Source organism: Corella eumyota, chromosome 2 (genome assembly GCF_963082875.1).
Source record: "Corella eumyota chromosome 2, kaCorEumy4.1, whole genome shotgun sequence".
In the NCBI taxonomy this organism is placed as follows: domain Eukaryota; kingdom Metazoa; phylum Chordata; class Ascidiacea; order Phlebobranchia; family Corellidae; genus Corella; species Corella eumyota.
Genome location: NC_137491.1, coordinates 18,007,008 through 18,026,245, shown reverse-complemented (window position 1 = coordinate 18,026,245; position 19,238 = coordinate 18,007,008). Strand labels below are relative to the sequence as shown.

The 19,238-nt window shown below is 31.5% G+C and overlaps 1 protein-coding gene across 2 annotated transcripts in view; it reads left to right on the top strand.

The window, feature by feature from the left end:
- The window catches only part of LOC145743915 (fibrocystin-L-like), a 30,796-nt gene that overhangs the window by 2,589 nt on the left and 8,969 nt on the right, over positions 1 to 19,238 (top strand). For both annotated transcript variants that reach the window (XM_082561982.1, XM_082561981.1), the window contains exons 5-61: positions 20 to 222; positions 408 to 601; positions 682 to 782; positions 963 to 1,140; positions 1,278 to 1,447; positions 1,628 to 1,799; positions 1,940 to 2,134; positions 2,308 to 2,439; positions 2,695 to 2,935; positions 3,197 to 3,338; positions 3,422 to 3,593; positions 3,884 to 4,015; positions 4,244 to 4,375; positions 4,483 to 4,556; positions 4,731 to 4,921; positions 5,201 to 5,378; positions 5,613 to 5,772; positions 5,922 to 6,074; positions 6,156 to 6,272; positions 6,395 to 6,631; positions 7,018 to 7,201; positions 7,542 to 7,780; positions 7,907 to 8,089; positions 8,311 to 8,504; positions 8,682 to 8,781; positions 8,868 to 8,984; positions 9,078 to 9,235; positions 9,409 to 9,560; positions 9,874 to 10,004; positions 10,151 to 10,297; positions 10,564 to 10,677; positions 10,751 to 10,969; positions 11,202 to 11,365; positions 11,464 to 11,548; positions 11,639 to 11,788; positions 11,882 to 12,050; positions 12,409 to 12,523; positions 12,669 to 12,806; positions 12,879 to 13,016; positions 13,129 to 13,320; positions 13,580 to 13,697; positions 13,771 to 13,863; positions 14,009 to 14,136; positions 14,286 to 14,437; positions 14,646 to 14,743; positions 14,976 to 15,134; positions 15,323 to 15,554; positions 15,760 to 16,027; positions 16,250 to 16,388; positions 16,545 to 16,693; positions 16,948 to 17,134; positions 17,275 to 17,428; positions 17,579 to 17,785; positions 18,260 to 18,377; positions 18,536 to 18,694; positions 18,869 to 18,971; positions 19,045 to 19,228. In XM_082561982.1, coding sequence (XP_082418108.1) covers positions 20 to 222; positions 408 to 601; positions 682 to 782; positions 963 to 1,140; positions 1,278 to 1,447; positions 1,628 to 1,799; positions 1,940 to 2,134; positions 2,308 to 2,439; positions 2,695 to 2,935; positions 3,197 to 3,338; positions 3,422 to 3,593; positions 3,884 to 4,015; positions 4,244 to 4,375; positions 4,483 to 4,556; positions 4,731 to 4,921; positions 5,201 to 5,378; positions 5,613 to 5,772; positions 5,922 to 6,074; positions 6,156 to 6,272; positions 6,395 to 6,631; positions 7,018 to 7,201; positions 7,542 to 7,780; positions 7,907 to 8,089; positions 8,311 to 8,504; positions 8,682 to 8,781; positions 8,868 to 8,984; positions 9,078 to 9,235; positions 9,409 to 9,560; positions 9,874 to 10,004; positions 10,151 to 10,297; positions 10,564 to 10,677; positions 10,751 to 10,969; positions 11,202 to 11,365; positions 11,464 to 11,548; positions 11,639 to 11,788; positions 11,882 to 12,050; positions 12,409 to 12,523; positions 12,669 to 12,806; positions 12,879 to 13,016; positions 13,129 to 13,320; positions 13,580 to 13,697; positions 13,771 to 13,863; positions 14,009 to 14,136; positions 14,286 to 14,437; positions 14,646 to 14,743; positions 14,976 to 15,134; positions 15,323 to 15,554; positions 15,760 to 16,027; positions 16,250 to 16,388; positions 16,545 to 16,693; positions 16,948 to 17,134; positions 17,275 to 17,428; positions 17,579 to 17,785; positions 18,260 to 18,377; positions 18,536 to 18,694; positions 18,869 to 18,971; positions 19,045 to 19,228 — 9,011 coding nt within the window. The remainder of the gene's footprint in view (positions 1 to 19; positions 223 to 407; positions 602 to 681; positions 783 to 962; positions 1,141 to 1,277; positions 1,448 to 1,627; positions 1,800 to 1,939; positions 2,135 to 2,307; positions 2,440 to 2,694; positions 2,936 to 3,196; positions 3,339 to 3,421; positions 3,594 to 3,883; positions 4,016 to 4,243; positions 4,376 to 4,482; positions 4,557 to 4,730; positions 4,922 to 5,200; positions 5,379 to 5,612; positions 5,773 to 5,921; positions 6,075 to 6,155; positions 6,273 to 6,394; positions 6,632 to 7,017; positions 7,202 to 7,541; positions 7,781 to 7,906; positions 8,090 to 8,310; positions 8,505 to 8,681; positions 8,782 to 8,867; positions 8,985 to 9,077; positions 9,236 to 9,408; positions 9,561 to 9,873; positions 10,005 to 10,150; positions 10,298 to 10,563; positions 10,678 to 10,750; positions 10,970 to 11,201; positions 11,366 to 11,463; positions 11,549 to 11,638; positions 11,789 to 11,881; positions 12,051 to 12,408; positions 12,524 to 12,668; positions 12,807 to 12,878; positions 13,017 to 13,128; positions 13,321 to 13,579; positions 13,698 to 13,770; positions 13,864 to 14,008; positions 14,137 to 14,285; positions 14,438 to 14,645; positions 14,744 to 14,975; positions 15,135 to 15,322; positions 15,555 to 15,759; positions 16,028 to 16,249; positions 16,389 to 16,544; positions 16,694 to 16,947; positions 17,135 to 17,274; positions 17,429 to 17,578; positions 17,786 to 18,259; positions 18,378 to 18,535; positions 18,695 to 18,868; positions 18,972 to 19,044; positions 19,229 to 19,238) is intronic.

The window sequence follows — 19,238 nt, the reverse complement described above, 5'->3', positions numbered from 1 at the left end:
TAATTAATTTTGTATTAAGGTACGTGAATCAAGTACGCCCAAATTATCACAATTGGATTGGATCAATAATAAACCGCAGCAACTAATAAACGTTCAAGGTCGTATTTTTACAAACCTGATCAACTCTTCTGTTACCGTAGCAACAAACAATAGAGGAAATACTATCACAAGAGTTTGGCTAACGTCTGGTCCATGTAGCCTGCTAAAAAGTACAGACGAACCGTAAGAGCACTGCAAAACTTTAAAAATATTAATAATTTTGGATTTGATTCTATTAAACTTTTTTCCAACTTTAAGGCTTTTTATATTTCTCTATTACAGTGTAGAATAGATACCTGTAAAAATTTTGCAGCATTCAAACTTACCATCATCTTGAATATACCGTTTTAATAATTTCTTGCTTAAAGTTTTATGGTGGAGTTGGCTGGTGCGTCCGGAGAATCAGACTGGGGTCAATTTACTTGCATGGTGCAAAGTTCGTTTGTTGGGAATCAAAACATCTCGTTTCTTGTTGATGGTGATTTTGGAAGATCTGATCCTTATACTACTTTGTCCAGAGTTAGTGCTGAGAACAGCTTGTACATGCTTCAAACTTATGCAGGTAATAAAAGAAGTTAGGTTGGCTTGAAGGTTTGGTTGGCAATTTGTTCAAATAAAATAACAATTAAAAATTCGTTGTAGTTATAAGCGACGTTAATCCAAAACACGGTAGTACCGAAGGAGGAACAAATATTACAATATCTGGAGATTACTTTGACAATTTGTCAGGGATTGCTGCAAGGGTAGGATAACACCATTACAATCTCATATTTTGTTTTTAATTTAAACATTAATCATACAATTAAACTATATAGGCAATTATTTACTTTTTTATTATTTTAATTTAAGCTTGTTGGACTTGTAAAGTTTTAACAAGTATACTTTTAGTCTTAATAACTATATTTACCTATTGTTTGTCTCAGGTAATAATTGGTGGAGAAGTGTGTAATGTCGTTAGTGTGTCCGACACCGAGATTGTGTGTACAACTTCTGTACAGTCTTCCTCTCGTACATCTTACAGCGGAGGAAGAGGGATGAAGATCGAGGTCTTTCCTGGGATCACCGACATTGAAGCTACTTTGGATAGCTCAACAGATGGAGGTTGACAAAAATAGTTTTTAATAATTTATTGACATTAAAATAGAAGATGCTAGCCTTATGAAGAAAGGTCAAGAATATTAAATTTATATGTCACACATAACATTTTAACTTTTATGCCCTTTAATCTTTTTATACAGTTTGGACATTTTACTCAAATTCGACATCATCTGGGAGTATACCAGGAACAAATCTAGCTCGAGCACAAGGCTTCTTCGTCTCTGCTTACACTGCAAAATACCAGTTTGCTGTGAAGGGCAATTCACAAGTTCGCCTTTATCTCAGCGATGGAAACGATGCAGCAAACGCGGTATTTAATTTTAAATATGTTGAGAACTTTATCAATCAGTTCAAGGTTCTTCAAGTTTACCCAGATTGGTTAACACCGCATTGTACTAAAAGTATTGGAACATAAAAAGACTTGAACGTTATATGGTACGTGAGTAACAATATTTAAGAATATAATAACTTATATTTGCTTGCACTTAAGGTTGGAGTTACAACAACAACGAACGTTAACGAATATGCTTGGACGCCTGAATATGATTTAATTGGTGGATCGGAATATTATTTTGAGATTCGACATTTGGGCAACTCCGACTCTTCATCTTTCACCATGGCCGTTAGGATTGACAAAACTGTGTATACCCCGTCACAAACAGGTAGATGATAGCATCGTTGAAAGATTTAGCGTAGTCTTATTGTTTGGTTTTGTTTATCTAACAAAACAACTTAGGTGTTTACTTGCTATTTGGTATGTTATTTTTTTACAAACTAAGAACTTTTTCGTCTTTCAAATTAGCTTCTTCTCACACTGACTGGCAGAATATTGTAATAACATCACAAGTTGAGAGGGAGGCACAAGAAATTTCACTACAGTCATGGCAAACTGAAACTGCGGTGTCGTCAATCTGGGAAGTCCAGGTTCAAAATGTCAGCTGTGGTGTGACATGTGGCGGATACTTTTTTACTCTTACTCTGTTTGGAATTTCGACCGGTGAGATGTTTTTAAAGTTTTAATAAAATTAAAACAAATGCAACTTGTATTTACTATGGCTCTTCATATTTAGGTTAGTATTACTGAAACTTTTCTTATAGGTTTTTTCACATGTAACTACTTAAAAACCTATATAAATTTGTTTCTCATCTTTTTTTTTGCTAATAATGTAGATCCACTTCAGTATGATTCTGATGCTTCAATTGTTGAATTAGCAATAAACAGTCTTGGATCAATGCACGGTGATACTGTGTCAGTTTTTAAGACTGATGACGTGTACACTCTAACGTTCACATCAAACAGAGGTAAGACTTCAAGTTGTTAGTATACTTGATTTTAATGCAACTACTAACTTTTAAGTTGATCTGTGAACCTTTTATACATGGTTAAAAAACTAATTGATTGCATTATTGACTTTTTTGCATAACTCGTATCGCCTATAGTAAATTTAATTTTGTACACTTTGTTGTGTTTATTTATATAAAATAATTTAAAATACAAAATATGTATTAAACATGTTTCAGTATATTTTATATTGTTGCATCATTTACTTTATACAGGAAGATTACAATTTACTGGCGCGTCAACAAATAGTTCTGTTTTGTCAATAAGTTTAACTGAAACAACGGAAGGAGTTGCCATGCTTGATACATTTAGTTTAACTCTTGGTGGGTTCGTTTCGACTCCAATTCCATCCGATGCAAGTGTAGAACAAGTACAAGCAGCTGTCGAAAGTTTGTACGGAATTCAGTGCCCTGAACAACTTGGAGAATCATTAGGAAACAACCGATTCTATTACAAGTAAGGTGACATTTAAAATTTGTACAATAACAAGTTTGAACGAATAGGAATAGACTATAGTTTGTTGATATTAGACATTTGTGTTTGCTATGTTTACAAGTTTAAGTTATTTAAATATTTAAAGCATTTTTACAGTATTGACACTTATGAAATAAATCAAAATACATATATAAAAATACTTTCTTATTTTAATTTAATATAGTTAAATTCGATCTAAACTTATATATTCAAATACTTTATATTTAAATTTTTATTTTACAGTGATTTAGAAGCAAACGGAGCACAGAGTGGATACCGAACTGGCGAGCAAGCGTTTTGTGGAATTTATTCAACTAAACACCCAAGTTACCTATTTGTAACAAACGATGAGACCATGACATTTCGATCTTCAATTTACAGTATGGTAGGTTATGTATTTTTTTAGTAACCCTTAACTAAGTAGCCTATTGTAAATTAAGCTATTGAAATTACTCTTAATTTTTCAAGTTATGCTTTGCTTACATTGGAGATATATCTGATCGAGTTGCACTGCGTTATACCTTTAAAGACATAGATAATAAAGATGTAAGTGTTACTAGAGACTTCTATGGCATTGGACTTAGATCTACCGAAACTTGGGTTCATTTTTGTGAAGATTTAAATAATCTTTTGGTGGCAGGTATATTCATAGTTTTATTATATTTAAAATAATAAATATATTTTAGAAGTAAACGTTTTTTTTGCTTTCTTTACTTTTCTTAGTCATTAACTTGTTTTTATAATATCTTTTTTACATGACCAAGCTTTGCATAAGTAAAAGTTAATATCGACTGCAGATAACCTAGTTTGATTTACCTAGTTTGATTTATTTTTGCTAATAAATTAAACGAAATAAAATTCGATAAAAATGAATAGGATCACCTTAACTATTTATAAAAATACTTTTTAAGAAAAATTTCTATATTACAGAACATCCTGATGGTTCAAAATTTCAAATTAGTTTTGTGCGAATTTACGAAGGTGGAGATGCAGAAACAGATTTGTATGTAGACAACATCTTGATTGCCAGCAGTTTGACACAAACACCAGAGCAAATACAATGTAAGTTTTTACTAAATTAATTAACATTTAGTTACTTTTGTCATTCTAAAGTATTTAACAATATTAACTATACATATATGTCTTTATAGTTATACTTTTTAGATGTGTAAAAATTTAATACAATTTGACGTTTATTTTTTGTAATGATAGGTTTTTCGTTTTTGTTATTTATAAGTAAATTTTATATTCAATGGATATGCTTGTGTTAATATGTTTTTTATTTCCCAGATCATCAATTTCATATCAGACCATCTGCTGTGCCAACGATTCAATTGGAAAGCATAGAAGTTGTTAAGAATGAACTGAATTATACAGTTACCTTTGTTCCTTTGGAATGTGGGAATGACTTTCCTTTATTTGGTAAATGTTAAAAACTTTTTTTAGGAAATTTTTTTTTTTGAAACAATATTTTAATTTATTAATTGCAAAGTAACATGTGTTTTATTAATTTTTTTTTTCTATTTTAGAAATTGCCTTTGCTACGTCATCAAGTACTTCTTCAAGTGATAATATAGCCTACATAATGTCTACATCGTCATCGGTAATTACAAATTACAATGAAAAAATCTATTACATAATAACATTTTAAATCTTATGGATTACTAACTTAAATAAGAGGTTAATTCAAAGTAAAAAATCTAACTTATAATCCAAAGTAAAGTTTGGGTAACTGTTGTAAAATTAAGCTCATTGTTTTAAACTTTTTGCGTTAAAGATTCAAGTACAACGAACTGGAACCGCATCCCCTCCAGTGACCGGAACATTTGACATTAACTTTGAGGACGTCACGTTTGGTAGCGTAACTGGGGTTGCACCTGATACTACCGATGCAGATATGAAGAACCTACTTGAAAGCTTGCCTGGAGTGGACACCGTTACCGTAGAACGTAGCGAAAATTGTTATGGGTAAAAGATTATACAAAACTTTCAAAACGTATTATTATCTTTGAACTTAAAAACGTTGTATTAAACTTTCAAATTAATTTTTTAAACGAGGTTGAAAGAAATATACAACATCAAAGTTTATAAGGGAATGTTTAGTTTATATTGATGATGCAACACTAAAAAAATTAAAACCGTTAAACTACTGGTTATAAAATGTCAACTGTAAGACTAATAGTATGATTAAGGTATTAAATATTGAAGTTAAGAAAAAATTAATTTTTAATTTAACGATATATTCAGATATTCTTGGAGAGTTGCTTTTGTTTCTCCTGGAGGTGTTTATCCTAGTGTGACACCAGATGGTTCAGGACTGATTGGTAATAACCCAGCCATAACTGGTCACCATACAGACTTTGGTGGGTTGTTTATGGAACCGGTGTATGGTGATTTCCTTAGAACTTCGCACGCCAAACCACAGGTAAAAAAACAGTTTGGTGTCTTCTTTTAAGTTTTTCTGACTAAAAAGTGTTAAGTTTTTTTCAATCAATAAAAGTATATTGTCAAAATTATTTATTTATATTGGTTTAGATATTGGCTTAATTGTTAAAAGTGCAGTACTAGTATAATAATCTGAATTGGGTTGTTTACCAAATATTTTTTAACAACTTTGTTATAGCAAAAATACTTTGAAATAACTAAAAATATGTTTAAGGTTCAAGTTTACATCAACAATATTTTATCCCACTGCATTGGTGACAACGTCGACGATGTTTCAACTTCATGCGACTTTGAATGGACGACCGATTCTACTCCGACAGTAACTCTTGTGGATCCAACAACCGCTGCACCTGGCGATACCGTCGCCATTACTGGTTAGAATTACGTTATCATATATTTTGATAACGCCTCATCTTGTAAAAATCATTGTCATAACGTAACAATTACACATTCATAACCTAACTTTAAATTACATTAATGTTAAATTAGACATATGAAATTAACTTGAATGTGTTTTAATTAGGTACTGGGTTTAGTTCGACGGATTCGAACAATATTGTTAGAATTGGAGGAGTCGATGCTGTGGTGACATTATCTTCTCCCACATCTATTACTATCACTGTAGAAAACTCTCCGGGCGGAGTTCAGGCTTTAAATGTTATGGTAGCAGACAAAGGTAGACCTTTAATTTATTAATTATTAATATTAATAATATTATTATTGTACCAATGGCACTAACATCCTACATAAATTTTAGGTCTTGCTGCTATAGATTCCAATTATCAGGAATTTACTATCACATCTTCTTTTACAACTGTATCACCATCCAGTGGTAGTATTGCAGGATGTACAACACTAACTATAGCTGGAACTGGTAAAAAAAGTTAATCAAATAAGATATTGTATTGTAATTATTCAAATAAGATATTGTATTGTGGTTTACTACCCATAAAAGGCATGATTATCTGCAAGTTCTAAATTTTTTATTTTTTAAAGGTTTTGCTGAAGGCGCAACAACAGTTATGATTGACTCAACTTCATGTGACGTCACTTTCTTGACGTACAACTCAATCACGTGCGTGACGTCATCACACGCTGCTGGTACTTTTAGCGTTGACGTTACAACATCTGGAGTTGCTGCTACGTCATCTGACAGCGCCACGTTTGAGTACACTGCCACTGGAACTGGTGACGTCACTGATATTTCACAATCAACACTGCGCGTACTTGGAGGTTGATTTGATATTAAATTTTTTTAAACATTTTTTAGAACAATTAGCATTATTACCTGAAGTCCTAAGTTCATTTTCCACTGCTCTTATGCTGTAGCGCCTTTGAGTATGGCGCTATAAACGATATAATCTCCTGTTGACACTTAAAACGCAGCGTGATTATCGGGTAATTATATTCTGTATTTTTCCAAACTGTCAAAGGGAACTCGGGACTTGGTTTGGGCAACTATTGTTACTTTATGTTGAGGTCGTAAAATCGACCTTTCAACATAAAAAAATAATTTGAGCTAAAACAGTGTGTTTATTTTTTCTACAACTTTCTTATTCTTTACTATGTATGAGTTTTTGTATTTTAATTTTAACAAATTTTGTATTTTAATTTTAAAGGAGAGGATGTCACTATAACCGGAACTGGATTTACTTCTACTAAAGGCAGAGTTCAAGTTAGTGGTGATGACGTAGTTGTTACGTCATGGAGCGATACCTCAATTATTTTTACATCGCCCGGATTGTCATCTGGTTCACACCCTTATAACGTTATTATTGGTGAGGTTGGATGTGCAACGAAAAGGTAAGCTGTGCTATTTAGGATGGTGTATTTACGGCATGGATTTTTATTTTAAATTCTATTTTAGCAAACAAACATATTTCCGAAAAACTAAATTTTGAAAACAAATTTTCCCGTAAACTGTATTCAGTTTTTCCTAAGATTTATATGTCATTTAAAAAAAAAACGGTTTGAGTAAAGTAGGTTAATAGAAATTATTCCATTGTTGCTTTGCTAAAATGGCGTTTTCGGTCATGGTGTCTTATAAAATATCATTTCGGTAAATAGTTTTCGGTTACATTACACTAATTCATTTTTTAATGTGATGCACAAAGGGATATATAATTTTTTTTCGTTTTTTTAGTGCTTTAGCCACTTCTCTATCTTATTCGTTTACGGTAACTGATATTACCCCAACAACTGGCTCTCTTATCGGGGGAACCACCGTCACCTTAACAGGCACAGGTTTTTCTAATGACGTGGCAGTAAGTTTCGGTGACTTTCCATGTAATGACGTCACGGCTTCTTCCGACACATCGATAACCTGCGTCACCGCTTCGGCTTCTACTCTTTATTACGTCACAAACAGTGGTCAGCACCCAAGTAAGTATTTTACAAATATAAATTTATTTTGAAATCTCTTAAACATTTTTGAAAGCTATTTTAAACATTGTAGAATTAATAGTAATTTTATTAGAAATTTTCTTTGATCTTTAGTATGTTTTTTAGACTACGGAGTTGGGTATGCATGGTCTACTTCTGACATAACTATCGTTGCTGGCGATCAAATAAGATTTGATTGGTCATTTCCCGAGGCAGTCCGGGGCGTAGCTATTGGTCTTTACACAGTCAGTGATCCTACTAGTAAAGTATATGACGAGGCTGGATTTGAAGTACCAAAATCATCTTCAGGTAATTTGTTTATACGAGTTCATGATATGGATAATCATTTGTTTGCTAAGCAATGCTTCTTTTCAAGACACAGATTATTATGTTAAGTTTCCAATAATATCACACTTTAAAAAAAGGTGTTTACAATGACCTTTTAGTGTATTGTTTAAAAGATACAGGTTAAGCAAAGGGTATTTTATTTTTTGGATGCCATAAAAATTTATCTAACATTAACATTTTAGGTTCATTTCTGTTCCGGTTTAACAATGTTGGTAAGTTCTATTACTTCAGTGGTTGTCTGGACGATGTTGCAATTTGCTCTCTGTTTATGAGAGGAAGTGTTACGGTAACAAGTGCGCCGTCGATTATTGCCGAACAACTTTCGGTCAAACTGATAGATCAAGAGAATACGACTATTCAAAGGGAAGCGGAAGATGTAAGAAAAAATTTATATTTTGTAAAGTTTTATAAGTTTGCATCTGTTTAAGCAAAGCATTGTAAATATGGATCAATTATTTTTTTTATATAGACGTTTTTAAGGAACAATGCACGTTAACGTAAAACAAAAGTGAAACAATTTAATATTACTAAAATATTTTTTAATTTATTTTAGGCAAGCACTTTTTCTTTTACATTCTCTCACAGTCTAACACCAACAGTAACAAGTGTTAGTCCTAACAACGGTACTACAGATACAACCATTACAATTGAAGGTAAAACATTAATGCTCACAAATGTACATCAATTTTTATACACCAATAAATAAAGTGGTTTGTTGTGACAAAAAATCTTTTTAAAGGTACTGGTTTTACATCAACCCCTGAAGTATCGTTCAACGGAAAACTGTGTTCTGTTTCTGCATCTGATGCTACTTCAATAACTTGTCAGATAAATCCAACTGAAGAAATGGTAATAGGTAAATAAATGACAAAGGGTATTTTTTATGGAGTATATAAGTCATTCAGTTAAGTACCAGTTTTAACATCATTTTTTCATTATATCATCAAAGGTATTCCAGTTGAAGTAAATGTCAATATTGCTGGCATTGGGACAGCCAGGAACGAAATTACAAATTTGATTGGTCGAACGTTTGGACTCTTTCCACTTATTTCCTTAATCTCTCCTGTGATTGGTTCACTTGCTGGGGGAACAAAACTAACTATTCAGGTTAGACTTACTGTTTATTTATTCATAAATAGCAAGTTTAAATTTCTATATACATGTGTGTACATTTCATGTTTATATTTACTTCCATGTTTGAAGTGTTGTTTTATGTATTGCAATTTGCGAAACATTTACTTGTTTTATAATTTAGTTTTTTGTTATGTTTTACAACTTAGGGATCTGGATTTACTACGTCATCATCAGTTGTAATTGGTGAAAATGGACTAAGGTGTGACGTGGTGGAAGACGAAAGTACATACGCATCATTAGTATGCATCACTAATTCTGTTAGCTCTGACTGGAGTGGGATAGTAGCTGTAACTGAACGGTTAGTCTTTTAAAAACATTATTAAGTTTTTCTCAACAATTTTAGTCAAGAACAAATATATTAGATATATTCCTATATTCCAAACGAATTTTTTTAAACTTTTAACTATGGGTTAACAGCAACATGCCAAGTGCATACTTGACAAACAATTCTAGCAAGGATAAACCATGATGTTTTAACCAGAGCCTTGGAAAGAGTCCATAAATCTATTTTTTATTAATTATTTTGGTTAAGTTAAATTATGAATGAAGCAAAATAAAAGTTTCATTGAGTTCTTTACCACATCATCATTCAAAAATTATTTTTGTCTTAGTGGTTTCTCTGCTGAATGTGGTTCAACTTGTGAGTATTCGTATGCCACAAGTGCTACACCAGAAGTGACTGGTAGATTAGACAACGCAACTCCACCTTCTGCTACCATTGAGATGACGTTTACTGGGCGAAGTTAGCTAGTTTTAATTTTGTTGCTTTTTAAAAATTTAAATTTTGTTTAATTCTGTATATAAACGTAGAATGAAAATGTACATTGTCTAAATTAAAAAAGATAATTTTTGTGCTATTTTGCATTTGGTAACTTGTTTTGTTGTTAGGATTCGGTACAACTGAAAGTGACGTCATTGTTACTGTTGGAACAGAAACGTGTTCTGTGACGTCACTTTTTGATGACGAAATTGTTTGCACCGTGGGAAGATTTCCAGTTGGCGACAATGAAATCAAAGTTTTAGTAACTGGAAAAGGTGATGATTTTATTAATCAACATAATTATTATTCATTTGAATCAATGTTCTAGGTAGAAGTTTATGTAGGCAAGTTTTTAAAAATAGCTTCTGCAATTAATTGGATTTAAAATTCGGTTTATACAAAAACACTTCACTTTATAAACAGTGGGAGTTAAAATTAAGTTAATAAATTCAGATAACTGGTACTTTAACTTACGGTTTTTTAACTTGACAACACATTTTTTATATTAATTACCATTCTATATTACCAACACGTTTAACAGGACTTGCTCGTTTTGATGACAATTCTCATGCCAGCATTTCGAACACAGAAGCCATGGACACTATTACACCAACTAGTGGGAGCATTAACGGAGGAACTGTAGTAACATTAACAGGTGATTCAACTTTTAAGTAATAGTAGTAATAGATTAACATTTTAAGTCAAATTTTTCTTATAAATTATATCAGGAAATGGATTTGTAAGTTCTGATCTCGCGGTTTCGATTGGAGGCGTTGAAGTGGAAGTGACGTCATCAAATTTTGGCGAAATCTTTCTCGTGACGTCAGCAAACTCACCTGGTGCATACGATGTAGTTGTTGTGTCTAATGGAGTTACCTACCCACCTATTTCGTATACATTTGACATAGCAAGCACACCGATAGTAACAAGTGTTTCACCAAACGAAGGTAAAATATATTGACTCAATAATGTGTTTTATATTTAATGCTTTTAAATATTTTAACAACTATTTTTACTTTTTTGTGTGTTGTTATAATAGGTAGCCAACTGTATTATAACATTAAATATATAAGTTAAAATAGGAATTGTTTAAGTATATAACCAACTAAATCTTTGGGCTATAAATAGGATTTTTTGTAATTTTTTGTGTTTTTAAGAAAACTTTGTATATTTTTTAAGGGAGGGACGGTGACACTATTACTCTGGCTGGTTCTGGTTTCGGATCTACTATGTCTGACGTCACTGTGACAGTAGGTGACGTAGATTGTTCTGTGACGTCATTGATTGACTCTGAGATTGGTTGTACTTTGGGTGCAAGAGCTGGAGGCCAAGTTTCAATAGTGGTATGTTTTTTGTGTTTAAGTTGAGTTACTTTTGCTTTGTTAAAATTGCAACCTATTTAGGGTTGAATTTTTTTACAATATTTTATTATTTTGTTCAGACTCACGTAAATGGAAAGGGTTTGGCTACAGTTACACCATCGTTTACTTACGAACTTAGTATTTCTACAATATCTCCAGTAACAGGTGCTTGTTTAATATTTTACTTTTAGGTGGAGTTTGTTTACAAACAGAAGTTTAAACTTTTAATGAGTGTTAACGAATTATGATTATCAGGTAGTTTTGGTGGTGGCCAAGAGGTGACAATCGACGGTCAAGGTTTTTCGGAAGATTCTGTTGTTACAATTTGTGGAGAAATTTGTTCGTTGAAAGCTGGAGTCACTGCAGCTCAGTTAATGTGCTCTACACCCGCAAACTCATCCTTAGGTAAATACTCTTGAATAGCTATTCTAAAGCATCAATCATTCTAAAATATGCCAAAACACTATTCATGATTCTCATATGAAATTTTAATAAAAGAAAACACAAAAGTTTGCGACGTCATTGTTGCTAACGGAAACGATGCATCTACCTTATCATCCGCCTACACCTACGATACCTCACTTACTCCAGTTATTACGTCATTGACTCCATCTTCCGGAGGAACAGCAGGAGGAACAACAATTACGATCACTGGAACGGGTTTCGGGTAAACAATGTTGTTTATCTAACTAAATAATATAATATATTTATAATATTATTAATATTAAGACGTTGTTCCTTTTAAATTAACCACTGTTTAGTGTTGATTTTATAACATTAAACCCAGAAGCTAAGTACCACAGTTAATAAATGCTATTAAGTTTATGTTATCTTTTTTATCATTTACTATATACAAATCATATAGTAAATGAAAATAGACCTATAAATTTACATTTTTAAAAAATATTTGTTATATGGGGTACTTATGCACTTTATAACACTGAGTATAAATTATGTATAATATAAAAATATATTTGTATTAAAATGTTATATGGACATATATAAAAATATGATTTATTTTGCAGAGGTTTGTCGTCCGTTTCTATAGATGGAAGTGAATGTATCGTCGACGTCGGTACTTTAACTGAAACTGAAATAACTTGTGTTACTGAAGCTCATCAAGGATCTATTAGAACTAAGGTAAACTAACTGGTAATGTGAAAAAAAGCTATGAAGAAAAAATGTGCAACATTCTAGCATGTTTATTTGGTTAAGAATCATTTACCAGTAGATTGCTAATATGATGCAACATAAATAATGCATTGTTTATTAATAATGTTTGAAGGTTGAAGTAAGAGTTGGTACAAACGGGATTGCAACACAAGACAATGCTGATTACTTTTACATTGACAAATGGTCTTCAATATTTACTTGGGGAGGAACAACTGTACCCACAACCCAAGATTTTGTCATCATTTCAAAAGTAAAATATATTAACAACAAACTATTAACATAATCCTTTGTATTTTATTACGAAATTTATGTTTATTTGTAGGGCCAGACAGTTTTGTTAGACACAGACACAGCTGTGTTGAAAATGCTTCTTATTAACGGAGGTGAACTTATATTCGACGATCAAAATGTGAAACTTAGTGCTGAGAACATTCTTATCACTAATGGTGGACTTTTACAGGTTTAAGAAGTTTAATAGAAGCACAATTTTTTATTATATCAAAACATTATAAAGTCATTTATCAGTTGCATATTGTTTACATTGTTCTATATAATCTTTAATGTTCGGCTAGGTTGGCACGGAGCAACAACCATTTACTGCCAATGCTGTTATTGAAATGTATGGTCATTTAAGAAGCAAGGAGCTTCCAATATACGGAGCTAAAACGCTGGGTGTGCGTAACGGAACTTTGGAGATGCATGGACGACATATTCCTTACACTTGGTCCAAGTTGGATGCTACTGCTGCGGCAGGAGATACACAGGTTTTGAAAATGTGTTTGTTTTACCTTTTAGTTCAGCAATTTACCTAATTACGCCATAACAAAAGTATTTACATTTGGAAGTATTAAAAGCTAAATAAGTAAGCTTTATTTAAATATGTTATCTGTTTTAAATAGAGCTTTATAAAAAGAATGACTTTAAGAAGGATATTTTAAAACTTAAAGTGTAAATTATATTAACAATATTGGGTTTTATTACCTAATGCACTTTTTTAATTTGCTTTATGTTTTCGTTTATTAGATTATATTACAACACTCTGTTAATTGGAGAGTAGGCGATCAAATTGTGATAGCACCCACGGGATTGCGTCATTCCCAAATACAACGAGAGGTGCGGGAAATTAGTGCAATCTCATCAGGTTAACAGACTTTTAAAGTTTACTTAGTAGTACTTAAATATAGGTTACTTAATTTAAAGTTTATTACTGACAGATGGATTTACTTTAACTTTGACGGAAGCTCTTGAATACGAACATTTGGGCGTTACCAAAACTTATGGTGGTGATATCAATATTGAATACAGAGGTATTTTGTAATTGGTTGCTGTTTTACTTTTGTAATACACATTTGAGTGTTGTTCAAAGAAGTTATGAATAAATTTAAAAGTTATGAATAAATTTATAAAGTTTTAAATAAACTTAAATTTAAACATATATTCTCATGCTTACAGCTGAAGTTGGTTTGTTGAGTCGAAATATTATTTTCCGGGGAACAAATGATCATGTTTGGAATGATCCGATCGAAAAATGTGAAGGTGGATTTCAAACTGGACAGTTCGCAGTGCAAACGTGTTTTCAGGTATACCTAAAAATAAAAAATAAGACATAAAATAAAACAATTAATATTTTTAAAAGTTGTAATGTGTTTTAGAATAAATAGAAAATCCGTCTGTCTAATTTTAGGTTTTTGACTGTTTCTATTATTTTTTTGCAATTTTTTTGCATTAGGGAAGATTTGGTCAGGAAACGGGTTCAGATCAGTTTGGAGGATCAATTATGATGCACTCGCAATTTCAAAATACTAAAGATAATCAGGTTGCAGTGGCTCACATTGAATATGTGGAGTTTACTTACGTTGGACAAGCTTTCAGACTTGGAAGGTAAGGCACTTTATAATGTTTACATTTGTTTACACAGTTTTTGTTGACGGTATCAACATGACAAATGTAATTTATTGTCTAAACATTTTGATGATACAAGATGATACAAGACAATTATTTGACAAAGTTAATCTCCTTATAGTACTATTTTTAGTACCGGTGGTTTTAAAATACTATGCAATTGTATTTTACAACGTTGTTTTACCAGGTATCCAATTCATTGGCATTTAATGGGCGATGTATCTGGAATGTACGTCCGAGGATGTGCTATTCACGAAAGCTTTAACAGAGCAATTACTATTCACGGTATTTTAAGAAACAAACTATATCTTAACAAAATGTATTGGCTTTTAACTTAACTTCAACAATGTTAATTTGAATAACAAATAAGAAATAAATAACTTATATAGGCTACATTTTTTACAGCAACCACTTTAAGTCTTTGCTCTTAAGTTATTCAAAAATAAAATATAAATATGGAAAATATTTAAATTTAATAAAAGAAAATTTAATTCACTCACTTGATGTTTTTTATTAGGTACACACAATCTTTTGGTTGATCGAAATGTAGCATATGATATCATGGGTGGAGCATTCTTTATTGAGGATGGAATTGAAACTGGGAATATTATTACTCACAATCTGGCTATTTTTGTTATACAAAGCACATCTTTGTTGAATGATGACATAACACCAGGTTTTTGTTGCATTTAATATGTTTTAAGTAATTTGTCAATTTTAATTTGTACACTTGTAAAAAGAAAGCGTGATTATCAGAATTGGTATTCTTTTTTAAATAATCACATTAACAACAATACGTTTTACTTGGATTTAAAATGTGTTATGTTTTACCTCATCTTAAAAAAAATTTATGTTGTGTTTTAGCCGCTTATTGGGTTACAAATCCTAACAACACATTAGAAAATAACCACGCTGCTGGTGGAACTCATTTTGGTTTCTGGTACCGAATGCATGCTCATCCAGATGGACCTTCTTTTGATGCAAATATCTGTCAACAAAAGGTCGAACTTGGTTCGTTTAGAAACAACACTGTACATTCTCAAGGCTGGTTCGGTATCTGGATCTTTCAAACTTACTTTCCAAGTGAAGGTTCAAGGTGAAAATGTAAATTTCAAAGATGATATTAAAAATGAAATTTTATTTAAAGTGTCAAAAATGTTTTTCTCTATTTGGAAATAATTATTTTAGTTTTTTAAAGGTTAACTGCTTAAATGTAATCTGTTAAAATATCCACATAACGATATATTATATGGTGTTATTATTAGTAAAATAATCTTGCTTAATTTAAGTTTTATTTGCAGATGTTCATCAAATACTCCAAGTCCTGCAAAGTTTTATTCACTAACCACTTGGAACTGTGAAAAAGGCGCTGAATGGGTCAATGTTGGGGCCATTCAGTTTATTGATTTCGTTGTAGCGAACAACGAACATTCTGGTTTTGATTTGAAGTTAATTTCTGGCACGGAATGGGGCGAGGAACGTGGAGCTATGATCAAAAATGCGGTTATAATTGGTCATAGTGACAGCGAGGTTATTTCAGATCAGAATTACGAAACTGGAATTGCAATCGTAAGTAAAAACTTGAATTAGTTTGAAATTGCAAATTTAGGTAAAAAGTGTGTACATTCAATACTTTAATAATGGTTGACACTATTTGCTTTTGTATTGGCTAGGTGAATTTAAATTCGTTTGTATTACTGCTTGAACGAGTCTGTGTGCAGATAACTAAATTTCTTTCAAAAATCTGGTCAAAATAAACTTGTAAACTAACTTAGCTTACTTTGTCAACAGAGACTACCTATAGGACCTGGTTTGTGGATGAGCAAAGTCCGAGTGTTTAACTTTAACAGAAGGGGATCACTGTTTGGTGGAAATTCAGTAACCGGAACGTGCTCCAATTTATGTGGCGGTTTTTATTACTGGGCTGATCGTAAGTAGTTAACTAAATTCAATTTAATATGAGTTTGCATTCTAGTTTACTATTCACTTTATTGTTTGGTATATTCTTTCTACGCTTAGTGGAGTGTTTTTTTAAGAGATGTGTTTAAAGTAGTTGTAGTTTTATTTTTATTTCAAATGTCTTTAGAATTTGAATTTACCGATGTTCCGCGCAAAACAAACTGGGGATGGGAACATGAAGGAGTCATTCAAGATCTAGACGGTTCTATTACTAGAGGTGCTCCGAACAGCACCATTGTTCCCTACAGCGGGATTGTGGATACGGACAATTGTGTGGTGCGTAATAATTCCAAATATAATTTAATGTAGCATTAATAAAATAGAGTTTTTTGTCATAAAATTTCTATATTTAATTGTTGTACTAACAAGTATACCTAACTAAACATTAATAATGTTAGTTTAATAGGCTTATCTCAGTGTTTTTTTTAAGTAGTTAAAACTTAATTTATCGTTTTGTAAACGCAAATAGTTATTAGGAATAGTTAGTAAGTAAAATTAAATTTATTTTAAGTTTCTGTTGTTTGTTATAGCTTCAATCAGGCGAAGAGTTTGGTCGGGGGTTTCCTTCAGCTATTTGTCAACCTAGTGTGCATTTTCACAGAATGGCTTTCAATGGTATTCAGCCATCATCTCTTGAGGGAAACGACGTTATTTTCAAAAACCAATTTGGCAACACAACTGTTCCTTTCTTAAAAATTAGACTGACTCATTCTCAAGGTGTCTTTTTTATCTTGTATATATTTTTTAACTTATTAAAAAGTGCTATTATGTTTTAAAAATTTCACATAAAAAAATCCAATATTTTGGCATATTTACCAAAAATACTATAAACAATAAATTTTATATTTTGTATTTAGGTTGGATGGTATTGTTAACTGGTGGCTTTGATCATACAATGATGTTTAAAGATGGAGAACAGTTCACCAACATTTCTTACAATTCAAGATTTTACGACTTTCAGGATGACGAATACGTGATTGTTTCTCACGATTTTAAGCAAACTCCAGATTTGTAAGCAAACTTGTTAATATCAAGTTATATTTATTATTGTTTTGGGTAAACAGATATTAGGTTCGTAAACTTTTTTTAATATAACTACTGTTTTTGTATAACACTTGTTTTTTTTGAAAATTAAAGTTTTATCTTTTAATCTTTATTTAGTATTTCTATCAACGGTGAAGCAAGATACAACATATCTGATGCTCACCCTCTAACCGCTGCCAGCAATAACAGAGACTGGTTTTTTGACACAGAAAACATAAGGTTACATTACATTGTAAGGGCGAGAAATAACAATCGAAAAAGAAGAGCTACAGAAATTAATGATCCAAATTATAGTCATGAATCTGTGTCCATTTCGATCCTAAGGTAATCTTTGTTAAAGCCAATTTTGGCAGGTTAATTTTATTTAAATCTTAACCCACTCTACTAAAAAATAAAAAAAAAATTGCCAGAAGTTAAAGTCAGAACCTAGAATTTCTTGTTCAATGTAATATATGATGAAATAAACACATTGTCATTAAACAATTATTTGCTTGGTGAACTTTATCTAATGCTTGATGAGTTGCAATATTGCTTGATAAATTATATCTAATGTTTAATAAATTGTATCTAATGCTTGATAAATTGTAAATAAGGTTTGATAAATTATATTTCAGACTTTATGAATTGTAACAAGGCTTAGTAAATTGTTTCTATTGTTTAAAAAATTATATCTTATGCTAGATAAAATTGTATCTTATATATAAAAATTGTATCTTATGTTTAATAAATTGTATGTAATGTTTAAAAATTATATCTATTACTTGATAATTTATATATATTGTTTGATGAATTATTTAGGTGCAAATATGAAGACTGTATTGCACCGCTTGACCCAGCTATTGTGCCTCCAACACGTAGTCGGCCTGATGTGTATCAACTTTGGTCAAATGAAACAGCTTCTTGTATTAACCGAACTGTAAGAATTTGATTATTTACTGTTTTGAATTTAAGTCTGTTTGCCAAGACAATTTCTTTAGAAAATCCAACGCATAACTTGTTAAAATGTATTTTTATTTTTACATTGTATGTTTATGTTACTATCATTTTAAATTTTAAATTATTTTTTATAATTAGGACCCTAACAATACCATAATATTGGCTAATACTGATGAAACGGATTTATGCTGGGTGCTACTTGATGTTCCTGATGTCACTCTTAATACACTGACAGTGTATGGTGTTTTGGAGTTTACAACAAACACTAACGTTTCAGCAATTCACATTCTAAATTTGGTAAGCAAATACTACTTAACTTATTACAAAAAAATCTAATATTAGGTTTGATTCTAACAGAAAATATATTGTTTATTACAATTTGTAAGATGTGAAACATACGAGAATGTTAAAAACGTTTTTGCAAGACGAAAGTAAAATTATAAATAATCTTGTTTTTAAAACTTTTTTCAGGGAGGCCGACTAATAGCTGGATATTCCGATGTTGAACCTTTTATTCACAAGTTGGTTATAACTCTGCGAGGAGATCATGACACAATTGATTTTTCGTTACCTGGTAAGATAATTAATTACCGCGTTATTATTAAAAAACGTCGTTAAAACTTATGTATGTGTTATGATAAATTTAGGTGTAAATCTTGGATCGAAGGCTATAGGTTGTTTTGGAGGATGTGACTTTCACGGATTAGACACCCTTGTACAGTGGACACACTTAGAAAGCACAGCCAACATTGGAGCTACATCGATCGTTGTTCAAGATGCTGTTGACTGGGCTGTTGGCAATGAAATTGTTATTACAACAACAGGATACAGGTTGCTTAAA